We start from the raw sequence: 23,208 nt of genomic DNA on the forward strand, positions 1-23,208 counted from the left end.
TCTGAAGTTCTAGGCACATATAAGAGCATCCTATAAACAGTAGCTATAATTACTGCAAAAAAAGGCAGAAAAAGAAAATGGGTGACAATGGGTGGTTCCTTAACAGCAGGAAGGAGAGTGAGGATGTCAGTTTACTTTTGTGTGAATTGCAGGCAGCTGCGTCATTGGCTCAGGGTGAATAAGGGTCACCGCTGTATCTGAATACAGTTACAGAAGCCCTCCCCTGCAGCCCCGTGCCCTGCAGTGGGTACTGATGGGAAGCCCTTGCTTGAGGTGGGAGGCGTCTGAGAAGGATACATCACCCACAATCGAGGCCGCTGTCAGCAGCAGGTTCTAGGTACTCAGCCACAGCCCGGGGTTCTGAGAGGCTGGGGGAAGGCAGGTGCCCCCTGCCCCTCTACCACCTGTCGTGTCTCCCCCCCACCTCCACCAGCTGCCCCATCTTCTCCAGCCATGCTCACCACCCACTGTGAGCACAAGGACCCTGCCATCCAGGCAGCCTCAGCCACCCCCAGGCCCCTGAGGGTTCACTGCCCAGAGCACTCTCCTCCTACCCTCCCCACCCCACTCCCATTCACAGTTCCTTCAGTGACAACAGCTACTGAGCAGATGTCCTGTGCCCAGCACTGCTCTGAATCCTAGGCACATCCATGGAGCCTCACAACAGCCCAAGGGTTGGAAGTTACCATCACCCATTCCATTTTCCAGATGAGGAAACTGAGGCACAGAGGACTTAAGTGACTTCTCAAGGCTATTCAGCTGAAAGGGTCAAGAATCAGGTCAAGATTAAAACCCAGTCTGGCCCCAAGGGCTGCTCTCAAAACCCACAGCTTCAGAACAACTTGAATCCTATTATAAAGGCTCCCAGACTTGACAATTTTGCCATTGGCCAAGTCCAGTGTAACAGTTTTTCTTTGTTGTTGTTGTTTAGTTATTAAGTCATGTCCGACTCTTTGCCACCCCATGGACAGTAGCCTGCCAGGCTCCTGCATCCATGGGACTCTTCAGGCAAGAGTACTGGAGTGGGTTGCCATTTCCTTTTGCAGAGGATCTTCCTGACCCAGGGATCAAACCTGGGTATCCTGCACTGCAGGTGGATTCTTTACCACTGAGCCACCAGGGAAGACCAACATTTCTACTTGGGTTGGTTCAAATTAGCAAGAGAAGTGTTCCAGGCCACTCACAGTAGTTGAATTGAGCCTAATCGATTGGCTGCCGTCTATGGGGTCGCACAGAGTCGGACACGACTGAAGCGACTTAGCAACAGGAGCAGCAGCAGCAGCAGGATGGAGGAGAATGGGGTGGGGGGTGGATTTACTTCATGATTCAGTGTTTGGCCCCACATTCAGAACCACCTGCCCCAGGGTCTGTCTCTCGCTCAATCTAAGTCTTTCCCACCCAGACACCACCCTGTGGCACAGAAGTGACAGGTCAGACTTCTTCCCTAATTCACGCCTGATTTCCCTTGGACCTCAGCACAGGCCTTCAGCCCAAGTTTTGTCTCTGGAAAAGGAGTTCTTTCCTTTCCAGACTCAGAGCCTCACTCACAAAGAGGGAGCCAGCACCAACCCACTAAGAACCCCTGAGGTTCCTGCCAGCCCCAGGCGAGAGAAGTCTGCGGCCCCAGTCCAACCATAACCAGCAGGGAGGATGGGGCTGTCAGCCCAGACCGAGCAAAGGAATTCACCCTCCCTATGGCCCAGAAACCTTGCGCCAGCTTCCCAGAGGACACTGACTGTATTTGCTGATGGGAAATTGTCAAGCCTCCCCGATCTGGACCGCCCCGCCTTCCCAGGTTCGGATGAGGTCCAAAACAGTCACAGGCGGCCAGCAGAGAAAATGAAGGGCCAGGCAGCCCCTCCTCCCTCCCCAGGCCATCACCCCTCCCCTGGTACCTACAGTGACCCCTCCTGCCTCTAAAAGCCTGAGAGCCCCAAGCCCGGCCCCCCAGCCACTCCAGCACCTGCATTTTCTGTACCTCAGCCCACAGCCACACCAGGACTCCACCGCCCTCAGGCCCACCTGCTCTGTAGCCATCCCTTGTCCCTCCTGAAGGCCACCTGGAGCTCTCTGGCGCTGACCTCTCCAGTCAGTATTCATGGTTAACTTTGTCCTGGGGTGGGCGCGGGGGGCCAGGAACACACGGCCCTTGTTGGTGAAGGGATGTGTTGTCTGCACACAGGCGTGCAGGCCTGTCACCAGGTTTGGCCACCCGGCAGCCCCACTGTTCACACCTTTACCACTTCCAAAACTCCAGAGCACAACCCACAGAGCAGACATTGCATTGTCTGACCCCCTTTCTGGCCTTTCCAGCTCGGGGAGCCTGAGAGTCCTCGAGGCCAGCTGGGCGTCAGGTCTCATGCTTTACAACTGAGGACGACTGCGAATCCCAGTGAAGACTGTAGGCGTCAGCCACCCACACAGCAGAGGCTGCCCAGGCCTAGGGTCAAGGCCAGGACAGCAGGCCCCTGGCTGGTTATAGGGAACCCTCCAGGCAGCAGGTCTCGGGCAGCAGATGGAAGGGTCTGGCACCATGGACACTGGGGGCTGCATGTCTGCTGAGCCTCGAGGTGGCCCTGTGGGATCTCAGGGCTGCCAGCCCCCTGGGCCGTTCCCTCCAGGGGGCCTTGATTTTCTACCTCCTGGAGTCTCGAAGTGGCCAAGGAGGGGGCGGGGAGGGTGGCGGAGGAGCGTGGCCGGTACGGCCTCCACACCGCCCAGGCACAGCTCTGGCCCCGACACCCCCAGCACACCGGGTCTGCAGCCGCCAGAAGCCCAACCACACAGCTGGAATAGAAGCCCCTCCCCTCCCGGAAGGCTGGTCCCAAGGGGCCAGGCGGAGGCCTTCGCCCCTCCCTTTACCCACCCCCGGGTGCCTGCGCTCCGCCCCTCCCCTCGGCAGGCTGCTCGTCCTCCCACAAGGCGAGGCCCTCCCACATTTCGCACAGCCGAAGGGGGCTCACAGAAACAGGGGGCCAGTGCCAAGGCAGGCGATTGTTATTCACACTGGACGTCAGCCAGGGGCTTCCCAGAAAGGCCCCGTCAAGAAGGTCTACTCTCGTGGAGGACATTCCCACTACGGTGCCAAAATAGGGCCATTCTAAAATGTGAGATTCCAAGAGCTTGCTCAAAAGAAGAGGGAAAAACAGTATCTTGTAGAGTAGAATTCAAAGCATTTGCCAGCTTCAAACTAAAGTCTCAAGGAAACTTAAATATTGGTTTAAAACCAGCTTGATCCAAGTAACTCAGGAGTCCTGCCGGATTCTGGGAGACTGCATGGGGATTCCTGACCGAGTTCTGCAGTCAGAGTTACTCAGAGGCAGGCAGGGGACACCGCACACAAGCCTGGCGGCCCTTGGCCTCTTGTGCCCCAGCCCAGAGGAGCCCACCCTCACAAACCCACTTCCCCTGCCTGACAGGTGCCCCTGTTCTGGTGCCTCACGGTAAATGGCGCTGGTTCATCCCAAAGCACCCCACCTCTCCACCACCCTATACCAGTTAATAATCCTCCCCTTCAGTTGCCCTAATTTGTTAATACAGGAGTTTGCTCGCTGCAAACTGTAATTCATCTGCGGGTGAGAAGCGCCAGGTGCAAGGTTGGGGGCTGGGAGGAGCAAAAGTGCTGCCTTTTAGCAGACCCTAAATTATTCTCCCAAGGTGAGGTCCTCTTCCTGGAAAACCCACCCACCCCTCCCAGCACCAGCAGCAGCAGGGCCACCAGCCCTTCCCCTCATCAAATCTGAAATCCTTTCCTGGCATCCCTTCGCCTGGCCCGGACCTACAGCTAAATGAGGCTTGTATCCTCCCAGATCCTGGCCTGGGCTTTCATTTCCCTGGGCTGCTCAGCACCCAGCACCCAGGGGAGGAGAAAACAGGCTCCGTGAGCCAGAAATGTTCTCTAGGTCGCCCACAGTCGGGGATAAAGTGGGTGGGAACACAGGGCACCTACCCGGCTGCCCCGCCCCTCAGCGCACTGGCCTGTGAAACCCTCCTGGCCTCTCAAAACTCACTCCCAGGACTTCCTCAACGTCGTCTCCAGCCACGTCCCAGCGAGACTTCCTGCTTCCTCCTGCCAGAGCCCAGGTGGCCCTTCTGTGACAGTAACAAGTGGCCACAACCGGGACACAAGCCAGCCTCTGAGGAGGTACCTCCAGGCTTCAGACCTCGCCGCCCCCTCTGCCCAGGGCTGCTGTCTGGCTGCCGCAGACAGAGGGGCGCCTCAGAGCCTGGGGACCATCCTGTGTTCCCAGTGGCCCCTCTGCACTGGGGCCAGTAATGCTCAATGCTGGCTGCCCCAGGGAGGAGGTGCCCTCCATGGGGCCGGGGCGGGGGGGCGGGCATGTGTCTGCTTTGCGCCTCCACAGGGGCTCCTCACTGTGCACCCTCTATATAAGAAAGCCCAGCCGGAACCACCACAGAAATCACCCCCTCCAGGGCTGAAGCCACAATGGAAACTCCACTCAGCTCACGTGTGGGCACATGGGGGGCGGGGGGGACAAGGCCTGCTCTCCTCACTGCAGCCCAGCCACCCAGCTCAGCTGCACAGCTTGCCCGCGACCGCAGCCGCACTGCCCTCACAGTAACCCACATTCACAGCGGAAGGCCAAGCCAGGGCTAAAATCTGCTCCAGCTTTTTTAAAAGGTCACGTCTTGGATAAGTGACAAGGTTCTACTGTAGAGCACAGGGAACTATATTCAATATCCTGTGATAAACCATAATGGAAAGCGATGTGAAAAAGAATATTTATATACATATATGCATAACCGAATCACTTTACTGTACAGCAGAAAGTAACACAACATTGTAAATCAACTATACTTCAATAAAATAAAGTTTTAAAAAAACTGTAAAGGGCTCATGTCTGGACCCCTCCTCAGAGAGCCTCAGATGGGAGATCCTGGGTCAGGGCCTGGTGAAGACTCTCAGCCCACTCTCTGCTCTGACTGGGCACCAGGCTCAGAGGCACCCCCTGCTGAGAGGCCTCGAGTGCAGTACACAGGGGCCAGCCACAGCTGTCCACTCTGCTCCCCGCCCTCTGTCCATTCCCCACTTGGAAATCCTTGGCCCAGACTCCAGGCTCCAGGCAGGCAGTGGTCTTGAACTGTCCCCCACCTGTCTAGGGGAAAGGGATTTGTGTTTGTGCACATCCCCACCCCCAAGCATCTCTAGAATCTGTCTGCTTGAACAGACCATGAAGGACCAGCTTGTGAAATAGGTACGTGGACGGCTGGAAGGAGCAGCAGCCAGTGCTATCTGGCTGAACCCCCTCAGGGAGACACCCAAGTTATCTGTGCCTGCCTGGCGTTACAGACCTCAGGCAGTGCCAGAGGGCCCAGGATTGCCGGCCTGCTGGCTCCCTCAGACGGGTTCAGACACACCTCTGTGCAGAGGCAGGCTGGAAATCAGCTGGGCGGCCCTGTGGCCCGGGCTCCGGCCTCAGGTCACAGGCTGCCCCTCCTCCCCGGGAGATGCTTGCCGGCCATCCCAGGCTGATCCCTGCCCCTTTACTTCCCATCAGGAAGTGAGTACCACGCCTGAAGAAGGAAGCGTGTCTGGAGGACAGAACCCCAGCCAAAGAGGCTGTCCTTCTCCCAGAGCCACGCGGCCAGCACCACACAAGGCCCACCGCGCTGCCTAGTGGCCTCCGTGCCTCGGCCCGGCAGGCAGGAGGCGCCCGGGAACTGGCACAGCCAGCGCTGCAGACAGCCGTAGGACAGGATGGGGACACTGGGCTGCCCCAGGGTTCCCAAAGCAGGTCCTACCAGACCTCCCGCACCCTAGGGAGGCACAGTTGGAAATACATGCCAACAGCACTGAGAACCTGAAGGCAGCGTAGACCCCACCCCCAGGCAATGGCCCAACTCCCAGAGTAGGAGCAGGGCGGTGTCTCTGCAACCCAGGAGAGCAGTCCAAGGAGGATCCTTGGACATGGAGAGCAGGCTGTAGATACGTGCACGTTTCGGGTATGTGTGCAAGGGTGTGTGCGCACATGTGGACCCATGTGTCACTAGTATTTGGGGCAGAAGGGGGTTCATGTTACAAGCTCTCTGCTGATTCTTCAGATGCACTTCCTCAGAAGAACTTGGCAGACTCAGAAAGGACAGGCCTATGCCCCTGAGCAACAAGACGGGTCCCCCGAGCTTCAGACAGACGAGGCAGGTGGGGTCCCAGGAAAGCACATTGCCCTCGGCACCCTGGTCCCTGAGAACCTCAGCCCCACACAGCCTCCTTCAAGGGCTCTCAGGTCACGGGTCTGGAACTTTTGTCTTCAGGCCACCAAGGCCTGTGACCGTCCTGGGGCACCTTGGGTGCCACCACGTGAGACACTTGGCAGGAGTGCACTTCAGTTTAGTGGCAGTTTATATGCTGGCAGGACAACCAGCACCAAGTGTAGGCAGCTCTCTTCTGAGACAGGAGGGAGAAAACCTCACATTGAAAACCTAACATGACCAGGAAAATGATTAATCCAGGTCCCTCAAAAACTAGCTGCCATTACAGACAACCCAGTCACACGCTTCTCTTTTCCCTCAAACAGTAAATAGCAACAGTCACGGGGCATTAAGACTAGCTGAAGTTTGTAAAACCATTTTGTTAGGCTGAGTCTGTTTATTTTTAGAGAGAATAATAAATTCTTTGCCTGCACTTATAGGTTTATACCTGCTCAGGGCAGCTTTGCAATGGAAATGAAGTTGTTCTTTGTTTAACGAGCTGGCAATCTTCCTGAGACTCTCCCACAGTGACAACCACACACTCAGAGGCTCGCCCAGAGGCCCTCAGAGGCCCGACATGGCCCAACACCAGCTCATGGTCCGGGTCCACAGGAGGACAGGAGGAAATTAGTCCATAGCTGGACCCCCTTCACCTCCTCCACCCCCATCAAAGAGCCTTCATCTTCTACCGAACAATCACACATAGATCAAGTTGGGCCAGTAAGGGTGAAGAACTCTGGAGCAGCTCACCTGTTAGAGCAGCGCCCCTGACTCCAGTGCGCAGAGCCCGGGGCTCCCAAGCCACATGGGGTTCGGAGGGTATCTGTCCAGGGGACCCAGCTCAGTGCAGTGATGGGCAGTAAAGGCTGAAAGGGACTGTGACAGCTGAGGGTATTGGGTGCAGGGGGAGGGATAAGCAGGGCAGGGCCCGCTAGGAGCCACGGCAGATTAACAAACGTCACTTTGCTGCTTCTGCAGGAGTCCACCTGAACACAGCTTTACCAGGCCTGGTGCACTTGATCTGTGATAAAACCTGAGTCTGAGAAACAAGCAGGAAACCAGGGGTCCCTGGGGCCTGGAACTCTGAACTCTCCTCCTGCTGTGTCCCTTTCCTCCCCTCCCCATCAGCCAAGCACACCTGCACCTTCTCTCTGTTCCTGGGATCCCTGGGCTAGGACTGGACGTTCTCTCTCCATCTTCCTCAGGCTGCACCATCTTCCTGAGGCTGCTCCTTGTCAGCAGCACCTCAGCTTGAAGGTCATGTAAAGCGACCTTCACTGGGTCACTGGCCCACACTGGGGCCATGGGCTTGGGGATGTTCATTACCGTAATGCACCCCAGCCTGCCGTGACTGCTACAGTGGCACTCAGTGACACCTGTTGAATGGTTGGCCAAGAAGCCCTGAGCTACCCACCAGGAGGGTAATCATGCCCACAACTACCTGGGGTACTAAGGGACCACAACCTAGGCTCCCAGTAGGCCTGCAATAGCCCTGTAAAGGTGAACTGAAGCTTGAGCCAAGGGGTTTTCCCACGAGGATGTGGCCACAGACCAGACACCTCTGAGCAAGACAGTCCCGGGAAGGAGCAGGGCTTCAGGAAGACAAGTACCTGCTCCCGATGCCAGGTCTGCTCAAACCCCCCAGTGCACACACTTGGTGTACAGAATACGTGATCACAGATACCCTCTGATCCCTTAAATATCATGGCCCTTGTTTTATTTTAGCCCCATTTCAAAATCTTGGGTTTACTGTTGTGCCACTATCATGACGCACTAAGAGGGGCTGATTTTAGTTACCCCAGCGTGTATGTGATTCAGCTCATGTTCATATCCACTTTTCCTGAGACCAGAGAACATTTCCAAAGTGGAAATGCCCCCTGATATAATGCCGTGCCCAGAACTGGTCACAGGCACATGGAACTGCTTGACCAAGAGTGACCCTGTGCCTCGAACATTCATCATACTTGTTTCTGAGGACCCTGTTCTCTCCAGCAGAATCTAAAGACACCAAGTACTGCCCAGGTGGATGAGCATGCCAGGCCTCCTCCCATCCACAGCTTGGCAGCAGTGTTTGGCACCAGTGCCCACATGCACATGCAGAGGCACCTACCATCAGGGGACACACCATACCTGTAGGTGATCTTCACTTCAGTTCCAGGCTCATCTCGCTCCCAGATCAAAGCGATGCTCTCTGGGGACTTCTGAACGTGCTGATCCAAGCAGTTGACTGCACAAAAACAGGAGCACGGACGTTACACTTGGTGCCACTGGAGTCAGAATGGGGAGGGTCCAGTTGGCCTGGTTTGCGCCATTCTCCCTAGGTTGAGAGACCTCTCAGGTGCAGGTGACCACTGGGAATTCTAAAGAAGTGCTTCATGTGTGGAGCACTCCCCAAGTCCCAATCCCCAGCCTCATTCCCCGCCCCCACCCCCCCCACCCCCCACCAGTGACCTGACCCAACTGGCCCTGTGGTTTTCAAGGCTCCCTGGCGATTCTGACACGGCCAGGGCTGAGCACTGCAGCCCCGGGCTGCAGGAAAGAAGACTCGATGCAAACAGGATGGCCTGATTCCATGCAGTGCATGTGGAGGGTGCTTGTGGGGTAGGGGTGCAATCCCGGACAAGGCCCCACATCCCTTCTCAGGTATCCAGCCAGCACCCAGCTCCCAGAAGCGATGCACTGACGAGGGAAATCTCTCGCTAGTTTTCCAGGAGGCTCGCTCCCCTCCCCCTCTGTTACCGAAGCTCAGGTCATATGACTGCCCACAAAAACAGGTCGGTGGTGGTGGTTTACTGTCAACCTGAAGATCATTAGGATCATGTTCATTGCTAACTTCCTGTTCACCACCACTGACTGGACTTCAAGGTGAGCTTGGCTCTGGCCGGTTTTTGCCAGAGCCCCTTCCAGCCAGCCCTCGTGGCCTGTCTTCATTCCTCACCTCCCCATCAGCAGGGAAATAAATACCTAAAAACAGCTTTGGGATCAGCAGCCACTGCCCACCTGGTCTTCAGGGTCACCCTCATGTCGAGGTATATAATTTTTTCCTTTCCTGTCTTTTGGGGCAGTTATTTATCTTCTCCCTAACTAATCTTCTTCTACAGAAATGGGAGATGTACCCTTTGCCAAGTCTAACTCACAGGGCTGGGTCAGAATCAGATGGAAAGCAATCCTGAGAGGTTACAAGAATACGAGGTCAGTCACCACCCAATAATCACCCTGCTGGGAGTTCCTACAAATATTTCCTGATGGAAAACCATTCTGACAGAAGTTATGGGAGACTCTCCCCATAACAAACCCATAATCCTCGAGAGGGTGAACTCCCATGGAAACATTTACAAACTTTAGCTTGCATCTGTGTGTGCCTGTGTGCATATGAATCCCATTTTTTCCCTCTCAGGATATTTTCAGAGAAGGCAATGGCACCCCACTCCAGTACTCTTGCCTGAAAATCCCATGGATGGAGGAGCCTGGTGGGCTATAGTCCATAGGGTCGCTGGGAGTCAGACACGACTGAGCGACTTCTTTCACTTTTCACTTTCATGCATTGGAGAAGGAAATTGCAACCCACTCCAGTGTTCTTGCCTGGAGAATCCCAGGGACAGGGGAGCTTGGTGGGCTGCCATCTATGGGGTCACACAGAGTCGGACACGACTGAAGCGACTTAGCAGCAGCAGCAGCAGCAGCAGCAGGATATTTTATCTATCACTTACTCTGGGAGGTGGGAGGGAAGTTCAAGAGGGAGGGACATACGTAAACCTATGGCTGATTCCTGTTAATGTATGACAGAGACCAACGCAATATTATAAAGCAATTATCCTTCAATTAAAAATAAATTTTTTTAAAAATTTCAAGTTTCTAACAGGTATATAAGCTATACCTCACAAACTTGATAAATGAAGGGTGGATGTCATGGGGAAAATTCCTACTTACTGTCACAGGAAAGTTCTTTGAATTACTAGAAAAACAGAAGAGAACAAATCCTCCCCCCTCCCCCACCCCCCCCAAAAACAAAATAAGAGACAAAAGCAGAAAGACAAACTGAGAAGGGGCTTGGTGGCAAAACTTGGATTTATACAATAAACCTGACATCAGTCATGTGTATGTCGGTCTGGTCCAAAGTTCATTTTTTAAATATTTATTTATGTTTGGCTGTTCTGGGTCTTCATTGCCATGCACAGGCTTTCTCTAGTTGCAGAAAGCCAGGGGCTACTCTCTAGTTGTGGTGTGTGGGCCTTCCATCATGCTGGCTTCTCTTGTTGAGAAGCACAGGCTCTAGGGACATAGGCTTCAGTGGTTGGGGCTCGTGGGCTCAGTAATTGTGACACACAGGCCCAGTTGTCCCATGGCACGTGGGACCCTAGTTCCTGGACCAGGGATCGAATCTGAGTCCCCTGCACTGGCAGGCAGACTCCTAACCACTGGAGCACCAGGGAAGCCCTGGTCCAAACTTCAGAAGAGTTTTCACACTAAGACCACAGGTTTCTGACTCCTCTTGAACAGTCAGCAGCTGAGGCCATACCACACCTGGCAGCTGAGTGGTGGCCACTCTCAGCAGGGGTGGGCCTGTCACCCCCCTTGCTAGCCACGCCCAGTCTGCTCAGGTCCTGCCTCGGGGCCTTTGCACAGTTTCTCCCTGCCTGGGGGACATCGTCCCCCTCTCCCCACTGCTGCACACCATCTGGTACCCAGCCTCCCCCAGGTCTCAGCCAACACGTCCTCACTCCGCTATGGAGCACCACTCTTCCCCGGGACCTTATGCCTCCCAGACTCTAACACCCACTGTGGTGTTTCCAGCCTGCTGCCCCTTTGTGGGCAGGGGTCACATGCCCGGTTCCTCTTTGGACACCTGCAGCCTGACCCAGGGCTCCGAGCACAGGAAGCCCTAAGTTCTGCATGATGGATGGACCTGCCAAGTCCTCAAGTTAGAGGATGATGTGGGGTCCAGCTGACACCAGGCTGGGTGCGTGCCTGGGAGAGGGAACAGACCTCTTCTCATCTTCCTGGCTTTGTCCCTCAAGAAGTTTCCTTTTGGGGCCTACATCAAGGCTTCTGACTTCCCCAGGATCCCAGATGACTTGTGAGCATGTTAAGTTTTGAGGCCCCACCCTGAGTCTCTGACTGAACAGGTCTGGGTGGACTTGAGGATTTCACTTCTACCAGGATCCAACTTGATGCTGTGACTGCAGGTCCAGGACCTCTTTCACACAGGCGGATGTAGTCTCCTGGTATGTACAGTCCAGAGTCCCGGGCAGCTTTCTTTTTCCAGTGGTGGTGGTGGCAGTTTAGTCACTAAGTTGTGTCTGACTCCTGGATAGGAGTAATTAAAGACCCTTGCCATCTCTGCAAGACATCCGGCCATGCCCTCACTGGATGGCAGCCTGGGGTCACGGTTAAAATCACACCGTAGAGTCAGGCCACTGTCCAACCACTCACTAACCATAGACTCGTCTATTTATCTCTAAACACCACCTCTAAATCTTACTCTCTAACTGGTGGTGGTAATGGTTCCGGACTCTAGGAGGCATGGTAGTAATTAGATGCCACTGGAGTTTTCCTGCCATGGGGTGCGACTGTGTCCCCAAAGGAAACTGAGTTCACAGCTGCCACGGACAACCCTCAGATGACAGTGTCCAGAGAAAGCACAGGGCCAGTCTGAGGTGGCGTGGCTGTATGATGCCATGTGTGTGTTGACTTTTAACACATCTGCATTGCTCCTGCTGTTGCCTCAAGTGCAGAGGGGAGAAAAAAAAAAGGAGGAAGAGAAGGAAACCCTTACATCTCTCATTTTTTAAAAACAGCCTCCACCAAAGAACTGGGCAGCAAGACAACGGAATTTCATTTCCAAGTATTTCCAAGAAAAGTTGGGCAAGGAGATAGAGCAACTTAAGGTTTGGCTCAAACCCGACCTCTTATTTCGATCCTTTTCCAAACTTCCCAGCACACAGTGATCTCTCCTCCCACAACCCCATTCGTCACTGACTCATCTTCCCAGCAGCCCCCATTCTGACACAACATCAGCTCTGCTAAATCCACCTCCATCTGGGTCACAAGGTCCCTATGTGCAGGGACCACTTCCCTAAGATTCCTTCACCTCGGCAGGGGGCAGGGGATGAAGGGACAAACTTCCTAATTCTCCCCTTAGCAGCTGTAAAACCTTGAGCACTATCACCAGTGTGAACCTGCTCCTTTACTGATCTGTGGTCCTTCTCCTCATCAGAATGCAGGCTCCAAGGCACTGGGGCATTTTATGCATGATCCCCACCAAACACGAGCTAGAGCCCTTACATCCACATCTGTACAATGGGGCCTCCAGACACTTCAAATTGGTGTCACAAGGATGTCATGAGATGAGGCATCACAAAGTTCACCTAAGGGCAAGTCTGCACCCGGGCCTGATATGGCTCTGCAAGCAGGTAAGCGGGTGTGTGTGGTGAGTTTGGGTTTCTTTTTAAGAAGAGGTGATGAGGGACTTCCCTGCCAATCCAGTGGTTAAGACTTCGCCTTACAATGCAGGGGTGTGGGTTTGACCCCTGGTCAGGAGGGTAAGATCCCACAAGCCTTGAGGCCAAACAAATCAAAACATAAAACAGAAGCAATGTTGTAATAAATTCAATAAAAACTTTTAAAAGATGGCCCACATAAAAAAATAATTAAGATATTATTAAAAAAAGAAAAGGTGACCAGGGGGTCATCAGTTTCATCATAAACATGTACACACGAATGCAGGCATTTCCATCCAACAAACTTGTTGGTTGTTTAAATGCATCCCTGCCCCTCCTCCCTTTACAAAAATTTAATTTTAATCCAAAGAGATGAGGGAGTTAATATTCACAAGAGGAGTCACAATAGGTTTTCTTTAAATAGAAAACCTCCCTGGCATAATTTGAGGTATTACGTCAATCACAAAAACTGTATTTGCCAACTTTCCAGAAACATCTGCTATTTAAAGTAAGTCATGTCTCTAACAACTGGGGAGGATTCAGAGCTTTCCGAGGGTCCCTCCTCCTAAGACCTGAGGTCATGTGTTCACTGAGAGTTCCTTGAAAGACCTGAGTGAGCTACTTCAGCCACTGGGAGGAAATGCAGCCTCGGAGGCAGGCTCTCGCCATCTCAACGTTTCTGCCGTCTGAATTATTTGAGACATGTCATGAAGAGGAGAGAGCTACAGCGAAATGGTTTCCACTGCTACAAGGAATGTTCCAAAAAGTGTCCAAGGAATCTCTGTGTTCAATGCTAGTTATAAACAGTCTATCCCCAAGCTTGAAAGTAAGAATACACATACGTGTGTTTCAAATTCAGACTCAAAATAGAGTTTCGTTTTGTATTCTGAAAGCAACACGTCACTACCCTCCAGTTCTGCATCTGCAGCTTCCTGATGTCTCAAGTTTATACCCACGGAGCAAACACATCTGTTGAGCCCTGCGAGGGAAAGAGCCAAACTTCAAAAGCTGGAGTTTTTATCAGAACGTGGCTTTCTAAAGAGCTTCGGGTTTCATGCAAACCAGTCACTGCAGGGGGTGTCAGGTCTACCTCCCCACCCCTACCCCACCCCTCCCAGGGCCCTCTGACACCACAACCCCCCACCGGCCTGGCTCTCCCATGGTCCAGGAGGGCTTTCAGAGCCACGTCAGCCACCTGCGTGCCCTCCTCAGCCTGCTTCCCAGAATAGGCTGGTCAGATGGAAAACCTGTGTGGTCCCATTCAGAGGCAAAGCAACACGGCAGAAGAGCAGGTTCAAGGTTACAGCCTCCTCCCAGGATTCATTAATAAATAACAAAGGCCAGTGATTGGGTGCAAGGAATGTTCTGAAGACAGTGCAGAGTGCTTCACAAGCATTTTCACATTCAATGCTAACACGCAGTCCCAGGTCACCTGCCGCTGGTCAGAAGCCTAGCAGCTTCTGCCTTGGTCTCTGGGACCTCTGGTAGCCAACAGCCCTGGGTCTAGTCACCACCTTGTGAGAAGCTCCTTGTGGGTGCTCCGGGCCACAGCTCCAGCTAAGCCCTGCCTGCAGGCCAGGCCGCAGACTTGGGAGTGAGCAAGGTAGATGACTAGAGTCCCACAAGCGGGGAGCAGAGGCAAGCCACTCCCGTCAGGCCCTGTCCAAAGTCCTGACCCACGGAATCCGAGAGACTAAGAAAATGGCACGGATAGGAACTGGAACAGAATTTCAGTTACGCACTGTTCTCACGTTACAAATGAGGAGACGCACCAAAGAACAGTCAGGGAAGGGCAGGAGGAGTAAATTGGGAGAGTGGGATTGACACAGACACACTACTATACATAAAATAGTGTAAACTAATAAGAACCTACTGTAGAGCACAGGGAACTTTATTCAGTACTCTGTAATGACCTATATGGGAATAGAATCTGAAAGAGTGGATATATGTATATATATACTTGACTCACTTTGCTGTGTAGCTAACACAATTGTAAATCAACTATACTCCAACTAAAAAAATGAATTTAAAAAAATTAAGCACTTGGCAAGACTTTAGATAGAAAAAAAAAATGGTCAGGGGAAAACAAGGATTCAAACCCAGAGTCGGACACGACTGAGCGACTGATCTGATCTGATCTGATGATTCCAAAGACACACCCAGCACCACTGAAGTGTACGGTACCACCCAAGGACTCTTTGTTTGTTTGAGAGAGACAGATTGGCATTCATCCCAACCCACCCATTTAGTGGTGCCCCACCTGCCCTGGTTGGACACAGATCAGTGGTTCTCAACCTTAAGTGTGTATCAGGATCACCTGGAGGATCCACCCCCAGGTTCCTGGCTCTGGCATCTAGGATGTTTCTACAAAGTTCACAGGTCTTGCTGATGCTGCTGATCCAGGGACCACACTTTGAAAACTGTACGTACAGACCTTCCTGAAGGGGCAAACTGAGTTTTAAGTGACGCTCCTTTGAAATAAGCCATCATCGCACGACCATCACACAGACAGAGCATGCCAAAACACACCCCCTCCCACCCCAGCCCACAACTTTTCTAGTGGCTCCCAGGATAGCCATGACTTGGTCTGGTCCTTTTTCATATGATCACCTCTGATTTACAGACACTGGTGACCATCAGAGATATTTCTGACAGATGAGTGGGTCACATACACATTTGATGAGAGAATGTGGCTGAAATGCTGTTTTTCTACAAGGCAGTTTTCTGAAGTTCAGTTTCTGGCTAAGGTAACCATAAAGGAGAAATAAATGAAGAAAAAGAGGCAGAGGAGTGTCTTGTTGCACACCCTAACCCTGACCTTGAACCTGACCGAGTAGGGCTCACAAGGCCCTGGCTGCCCGTCGCACTGGATCTGTCATTACACCACCACCACCACTCCCCACTTCTTATCTGAGAGTGAAAGGTGGCACGAGTTCACCTTGAATGTCCCTGGCAGCCTCAGGTCGCCCAAGTCCAAGGCAGCTTCTAAAGGAACTGCAACCTTCTACCCCTTCCCCCTGCACGCAGCTCTCTCAATCCAGGGTGCATTCCACCAACCCTGCAAACCTAAGGGTTTAGTTTTTCTCCCACTAATCCAAGGACACTTTCTGCTGACTCAATTCTAAAGAAGACACTTATCTACTGAGTCATTTTTATTAAATCAGCAAAGCAATATACAATATATAAAAAAAAAGTCTGGTCCAAAGTTCCCTTAAATATCTTTGCTTGAAAAATAACTGCAAGAAACTACCTGTAACTCTGGCTACTTCTAAATTTCACAAGTCAAAATCACTACCACTTATTGCTCACTAGTAAGTGCTGGGTCTGTTCCATACCCTGTGTGCCTGGTCATCACAACCAGCCCCTCAGGTGGGTATTGCGACCTCTAGTCTACACAGGCAGAGAAGGCAATGGCACCCCACTCCAGTACTCTTGCCTGGAAAATCCCATGGACGGAGGAGCCTGGTGGGCTGCATGCAGTCCATGGGGTCGCTAAGAGTTGGACACGACTGAGCGACTTCACTTTCACTTTTCACTTTCATGCATTGGAGAAGGAAATGGCAACCCACTCCAGTGTTCTTGCCTGGAGAATCCCAGGGATGGGGGAGCCTGGTGGGCTGCCATCTATGGGGTCGCACAGAGTCGGACACAACTGAAGCAACTTAGCAGCAGCAGCAGTAGCAGCAGTCTACACAGGAGGATGCTGAGACTCAGAGGAACAGAAAAACTGGACCAGTAAAGAAGTGGAACCTGGAGACTTAGACCCCGCTACCCAGTTCAGGCCTTGGTCAGGAAGACCTTTCCTTAAACAGCCCCTAGACTCCCATCTATCCCATTACCCCCTTCCTCCTTGAGCCCCTCTGACCGCGCCCCATCTGGCTGCTCACACCCTAGACCTAGCCTGCCTCCTCCTTCCCTCAGTTGCTGGGCCTTCTGCCCCTGGCGGACCGGGGGCATGGCTGGCAGTGTGAACCCCAGTCCCAAGTCTGGACAGAACCGTAGGGGATTCAATCTCCAGTAGGGGCCAGAGAGGACAGACTGGGGATGCAGCTGGCTTCTGAGACCTCGGAAGACCGGGCCCCTGGGTCTTCGGGGCGAAGGTGAAACTGAGAGAGGGGAGGTCCCACTACTGCTTCCTTCCCGCCCGCCCGCCCGCCCGCGGGCTGACTCCGGCTGCCGGCGCGGCTTCCTCCTCCCCGCCACCCGGCGCGGCTCCGTTTGTTTACACGGGCAGGGCTGCTCCCCAGGCGGGTCGCCGGCCGGCACCTGGCGGTGACAACGGCCAGAAGCTTTTCGGTTCTGTCGCCGGCCGGCCCCGCGGGCGGGAAGTCCTGCTCCTGGCGCGCCCCTTGCCTTCCACCCCACGAGCGGCACGCTCGGTGTTAGGGCCAGTGGGGGCCACCGTTAGACTCGGGGGGGCGCCGGGGAGCCCGAGCCACGACCGAGGAGTCGGGGCCGGGCCGGAGGGGTTGGGGCGGGGTGGCCGCGTCGCTTGCCGGGGAGCGACGCCGGAGCGCCGAGGAGGGGGCGTGTGGAGCCACCGCATGCTGGGCTCGGGGTCCCCCGGCCGCGCGAGCTGGGGCGCCCCGGTCCCCAGGCCCACTCACCAGACACGTTTAACTGGCCTCCCAGGAACCAGCTGATCCTGCCGCTGCGGAAGTCGCAGTCGCTCACCGTGTGGTAAGGGGTGTCCCACACGAGAGCGTCCCGCGCCAGTGGCCCCCAGAAGGCGGCGGGCTCGCGAGCTGCAAGCGCGATTCGCTCTTGGTAGGAGCTGGGTGGCGCTACGGAGGCGGAGGCGCTGCTCCAGAGCCGGGGGGCCGCCAGCGCCCGCACCCCAACCCCGCGGAGGCCGCCCAGTAGCCGCCCGACGCCGCGGCCCAAGCAGCGCGCCGCCATCGCGCCTCAGAGTCCCGCGCCTCAGAGCCCTGTGGCAACCGGGCGCCCGCGTGCCCACGCCCCGCCCCGGTCCCGCCCCGCCAAAGGCCCCGCCCCCATGCCACCGCCCCGGCCCTCGCCCAATCCCGCTCCCGCTCCCGGTCCTCGCGCGGTCGCGCCCCTCCCTGACTCCGCCAACGCCCCGCCCCTCCGGCCAACGCCCCGGGCCCGCCCTCAGGCCCTGCCCCCGCCCCGCCCCTCCCAATTCCTCCCCTCGGGCTCCAGAGCCGGGCGCCAAGGGAAGGGGAGCAGCTGGGGAAGGGGGGCCTCCCGGAGCCCGGGGTACGGGGTCCCGGGGCGGGCTGCCGGCGTTTCAACCGGTGCGTCTTCCAGCTCCGACGGCTTCGCGGCGCGGGGAACCGCAAAGACTGGGAACCCGGGGACGCAGGCTCTCCCGGGCGCGGGAGCGACCGCAGAGCCGGGGAACCACCAGTTAGGTCCATTCAGCATCTCAGAGGCCGAAGGCATTCTTTTCTTCGTGCGCCCTGGAGAAGGAACCCGCAGGTCTGCCTGCACCGGACCCCCGCCAAAATATACACACACAAGCAGCACCCCCGCTCCGTGGACTAAGTGGGATCCTCTGCCCAAGAGGCTGTGGGGGTACCCAGGGTGGTGGTCTAGGGTCCGCCGCATTCCTGTGGCAGCGAAGCAAACGCCCGGGGTTTTTGGCCCGCTGCTGCAGCTTCTGTGTCCTGGGTTCAAAACCTGGCGTTTCTAGCTCTCTGACCTCCGGTGAGTTCCTTAAACGTCTCTGTGCCTACACCAGCCCGGCTACTGAGCTCCCTGGGTGTCCCTCGCAGGCTGCAAGTTTCAGACACCAACTCATTTATTCTCGTGCAGCCCTGGGGGGAGGGAAACGCATGATATCTGTCTCTCCCAGCTGTACCCAGGGAGCCCTGGAATGGAGGCTGTGTCCCAGTTATCAAGCCAGGAAAGATAGAAGGGAAGCCACAGAAACTTGCCTCAGCCAGACTCGAATATCACAACACCCACAAACTAAACACATAATAAATAAGATAAACAGAAGGGAAAGGGGAATTCTGAAAGTTGGTTGGTTGAGTTCCATCCCATTAGCTGTAAGAGGAACTTCTGCTGTTAGCCCCAGTGTGTGTGTGTGTGTGTGTGTGTGTGTGCCCCCTCTCCTGTGCGCCTGCGTGCACTTGCCTGCTTGCACGTGGTACCTGCTTTTTAAGGCTGGGGGGGCTGGGATCCAATGAGAAGAGTTAGCACTTACACATGGGCACTGCTCTGTGCCAAGTGCTTGACCTGCATTTTTCTACTTAATTTAAAAATTATCTGGTGCTATCAAGTCCTGCCCACTCTCAGCTCCCAAGTGGAACATATGAGGATGCTGAGCCCTAAGAAATAAACACATGCTGGGCAGCAACCCCACTCCCACCTCAATTTCTGCTTCACCACTTGGCCTGAATCACTTTTTTTTTTTTTTAAGCCTCGCCACACAGCCAGCAGGATTTTAGTTCCCCAATCAGGGATTGAACCTGGGTCCTATGCAGTGAGAGCACAGATTCCTAACCACTGGACTGCCAGGAAATTCCCTGAATCACCATTTTTAATAGAATAAATAATAAAACTAAAATAGAGAAAGACCGTTAAGTGTTGCCGGGGGTCTCAAAGATGACTACAGATGCTGGAGCAGTGGGTGAAAACTCCCAGGCATTTGCTCTATAGGTGAGAGGCTCCCCCTCAAGAGGAGGGATCTGTTCCCCACAAGAGGATGAGCAGTGTTGCTCCAACTCAGCCCAGGCCCTGAGAGGCCACAGAGGCAGGCCCTAGAGACCCCTGCAGAGAATGTTACCAAACACAAGTCCACATAAGGCCAACCAACACCAAAACACCTGAGTCTGGAGCAGAGAAAGGATTATTGCAGGGCCCTGCAAGGAGGGAGGAGGCTCATGCCTTAAAAACCCTGAACTCCCCAAAACTTTTCAGCAAAGCCATTTTCTTGGAAAGGTAGACGGGGGGGTGGGGTAGCTGTTGCAGACTTCATGTTGTCAGAGCCTTTGTTCTTGAGGTCAGCTCATGGTCAAGTCATGATGTTCCTATAAACCTCCACCAAAACAAACGTTAGTATCTGTTCTGACCAGAAAGGGAAGGGGAGTCATTTAATTCTGTCTCCATGCCTCCTTGCAGCTGTTAACACATAACAAACCTCTTAAGCAAAACAACATGATTACCCCTCATTTTACGGGTTCGAGGTCCCAAGGCTCAGCTTTTGCCCTGCGAGGCCCAGGTCCTTGGTAAGAGGAGGGGTCCCTGTGCAGGCCAGTTACCCTGCCTAGGAGCAATTGTCCAGCATCCAGTTTGGGTCCTCTCATCGGTGCATGGTGTACTGAAGAGACAGATCTCAGCAGGCAGCCCCTCACAGCCTGGTCCCTAGATCCCACCCAGCCCCAGATGGCAACTCAGGCTCCTCAAGCCACCCATAGTGGGGCGGGGTTCCACAAATGGCGACCCATGGAGACAGCTGCTGCCATCAGGTCTTGGAGGTGGGATGGGGGAGAGGTTTGCTGCCGCTTAGAGCCTGGGATCGGTGGTGGGCAGCCGAGGTGAGGACTCTGCCAGACACAGTTCTCAGTCCGTCCCTATGGCCCCAGGCTTAACCCACCACCACGAGACTGGAAGGCCAGGAGGGCCCAGGGAAGAAGGCCACAATCCACCTCTCACTGTGCTCTGTACCACCCGGGACAGCTGCAAGCTGACTGTTGGTGGAGCAGCAGGGCCTCTAACTGCCGCTGCGGAGTGATAAGAGCGGCTGGCCAGCCCTGCCCAGCCCCCTGCCCGCCCCTACTGCAAGAACAATAGGGAAAGTACATGGAATTGACTCTCAAGAAGTATGAAGCTGGCTTTCCTTCAGGCTGGATAAAGAGAAGTTATTGTGTGTACAGAAAACACTGCAGAGCCAACCAGGTGGTACAGAACTGCATGCCCTGCGGCCCAGGTTACCTAAGGTGAGGTCACGGAGGCCAAGGCCAAGACTGCCTCCTGGAAGCGGCTCTCCTCCGGGAACTACAGCAGGTGGAGCCACACCCGGCCACGTCCACAGAACAGCTTCCTATGGGGCCTGGACTGTTCTGAGAACAGTCGGCCCTCCAGGCAGCCCGCATCACAGAAGCCCCAGCCCTTAAAACACAAGCAGAGCCCTCCACTGCAGAAAGTAGCACATTGGCAGGTGCAGACGTGGGAGGCCTGAGAGGGAAATGGGGCTCACTTTACATCTCAGCCCCGATGTTCAAGTCGGAGACAGCAACCCTCACAATCCTAAGGATGCTCTGATCCTCACTTAGCAAACGCAGAGAGGGGAGAAGCCCACCCAAGGTCTCATGGCTGGCAAGTGGGGAGCCTCAGCCTCCAGCGCTCACAGCTTGAGGTGTTTGCCTTCTTAAGCCCCACCTACCGTGTTGCTCAGAGCTGTGCCACTGGGCCCTTCTAAGGAGCAGCTTTGTAGATAAGGGTCCAGGAAACCCCCAGCACTGAGTCACCAGACCCCCTTGCTCCTCAGCCCTTGTTATCACTCCCCCAGCTCCCTTCAATGACAGGATTTGAGGAGTCCCTCCGTGCTGTGTGTATGGGCCAGTGTGGAGGCTGTTAGCTGGACAAGGATGAACCAGACACACCCCCTGAGCCCAAGGAGAGGGAGCGGCAGGGAGACAGGCACCAGCTCAAATGACTGAAACACAAAGCAAAACCAAAAAGAAAAATCCACACTAAGAGCCTTGAAGTGTGTTGGAGGAAGGAAAGGACGCAGCCACTGGAGGTCTGGGATTGGCCGCACAAGGCTGTCAGGCTTCCTGCCCTCCAGTCCCCATTTCCCAATGTCCCCATGACCTCAGTGGCAGCAGTGGAGAGTGGGGACATGCCTCCATGGCTTCAGCAGTGGTGGGCTCCACGACCCCCATGCAGTGCCCCATAACATGCACACTGGACCCCCGGGAGGGAGGGTGAACACAGTGGCCCCAGGGTGAGAGGGTTCACCACCAAAGAGTGGGAGAGGCCACAGGTGAAAACCAGAGAGAACTCCAGGTGGCTCAGGGCTGGCAGTGGTGTCTGCCCAGAGCCAGGGACCCCCATCTGAGGAGCCACCAGACCTCCGGGTAGGTCTGTTCTCAAGCAACTCCCTCAGTGAATTCCCTAAATGCCGATAACACCAGACCCTGGAAGCCTTTAACTCTCTCCAGCCCCCTGTGAGCAGGAAAGACAGGGGTGTCAACCACCCACACAGCACAGAAAGGATTTTGGCCTTGGGGTTCTCTGTGGCCCCCAGGAGACACCCCCTACAGCCCACAGTGGTCAAGAGCATCATCAGAGAAGACAGTGGCTTTGCCTGTGAAGTGTCACTGGTACCTGAAGGAACCAGTTCTCTCACTGCCCAGGCCCACAGGGACCTCACACCCACGGCTCTCCCTGCCTCTCTGCGTGGACACTTGCTGTGACAGCAAGCCAGGGGCAACCACAGGACACAGGAGGTCCTGCTCAGGGCCAATCTCTAACAACTGTGAGCCATGACCGCTGTCACCGTGGACCAAGCCCTGGCTTCCTTTTCCGCCCACCTCAAGGAAGCCAGGTAGACAGAGGGCACTGTGGAGGAGCCAAAAGCCCTGCACCAGGCCTTTTCACTGCCCCCAGCCCACCATGTGTAAGGCAAGCACCTCAGTGTTGTCATTTGCAAAATGAATGAATGGGAGAGAGATCCTGAACCCTTCAGCTCTCAGATGTCTAGTGGTGAGTTCCTCGCAATAAGGATGTGCTGGCTTTTTCGATTTATGTAAAATCATAGCTTCTGAGGTGTGGGGGCTGCACAGACTTATTTTAGGGCTGAGGGGCTTCAGTTCTGCGTACCTTACACCCTCCCTACCCCTTCCCTGTCTTTCTTTGGCTCCCAACTCAGCAGACTGCCATCATCCCAGCTCGAGAGGTGCTGTCCCACCCCCAGTCTGCAGCCGCTGTTTCTCTTCCCACTTCAGGACTCCAGTAGCCATATCAGCACGCCCTTCCACCCCCCAACTCATCACTTCTAGTTTCCTGTTGAAGTCAGTTCCCCTGGAACCAACTCCATACTGAACTCAAATATAATCAGGGGTAGACCAACTGACAGATTTTGGTCCAGTAGCTTCTGAGAAGTGCAGCTTGCAGTTTGGGCTAGGAAGGTTTGTATTTTAAGATGCTTAAAATTAACATTCAGGGGCTGGGCAACTGGGGAGGATGCCCTCTGCTGAGTCTCGGGGTTTCCTTTGAGACCCAACCATGAGCAGCAGGCAGGTGGGGTGGGGGAAGGATGGCTCTACTGCCAAGGGCAAGGGGAGGGGTGGGTCGGGATGACAGTGGCCACCCTGCCCCCTCCAGGTCTCAGGCCAGGGGATATCCTTACTTAGACGCTTGTTTGGCAGTGATCACTCTGGATGCTAGGCTCCTCAGGATAAGACGGGGATGAGAGGAACAGAGTGAAACCGGGGAGCAGCCTCTGGGCTGATCTAAGAAGTAAAGTTCCTTTTCCTGTCCAAGACAGCAAAGGTAGCTGAAACCACTTCACCACCAGTCTCTGGGGCTCCCCTGCCTCTCGGCTCAACCACCCCAAATGTGGAGGTTTACGATAGGACCATGA

At 54.7% G+C, this 23,208-nt stretch overlaps 1 protein-coding gene and 1 long non-coding RNA gene across 4 annotated transcripts in view; one reads left to right on the plus strand and one right to left on the minus strand.

The window, feature by feature from the left end:
• Positions 1-17,582, minus strand: part of ACSS1 (acyl-CoA synthetase short chain family member 1) — a 45,009-nt gene extending 27,427 nt beyond the window's left edge. For 2 of the 3 annotated variants that reach the window (XM_025000326.2, XM_059892399.1), the window contains exons 1-2: positions 17,258-17,582; positions 8,341-8,437 (exon numbers count right to left, since the gene is read on the minus strand). In XM_025000326.2, coding sequence (XP_024856094.1) covers positions 8,341-8,437; positions 17,258-17,549 — 389 coding nt within the window. In that variant the 5' untranslated portion in view covers positions 17,550-17,582. 3 annotated transcript variants of the gene reach the window in all.
• LOC112449375 (uncharacterized) lies at positions 17,239-18,626 on the plus strand. The gene is made up of 3 exons (XR_003037951.2): positions 17,239-17,330; positions 17,922-18,092; positions 18,469-18,626. It is a non-coding gene; the product is annotated as an uncharacterized lncRNA (long non-coding RNA).
• Positions 18,627-23,208: the final 4,582 nt, after the last annotated feature.

This window comes from Bos taurus, chromosome 13 (assembly GCF_002263795.3).
Source record: "Bos taurus isolate L1 Dominette 01449 registration number 42190680 breed Hereford chromosome 13, ARS-UCD2.0, whole genome shotgun sequence".
NCBI classification, from domain to species: Eukaryota; Metazoa; Chordata; class Mammalia; order Artiodactyla; family Bovidae; genus Bos; species Bos taurus.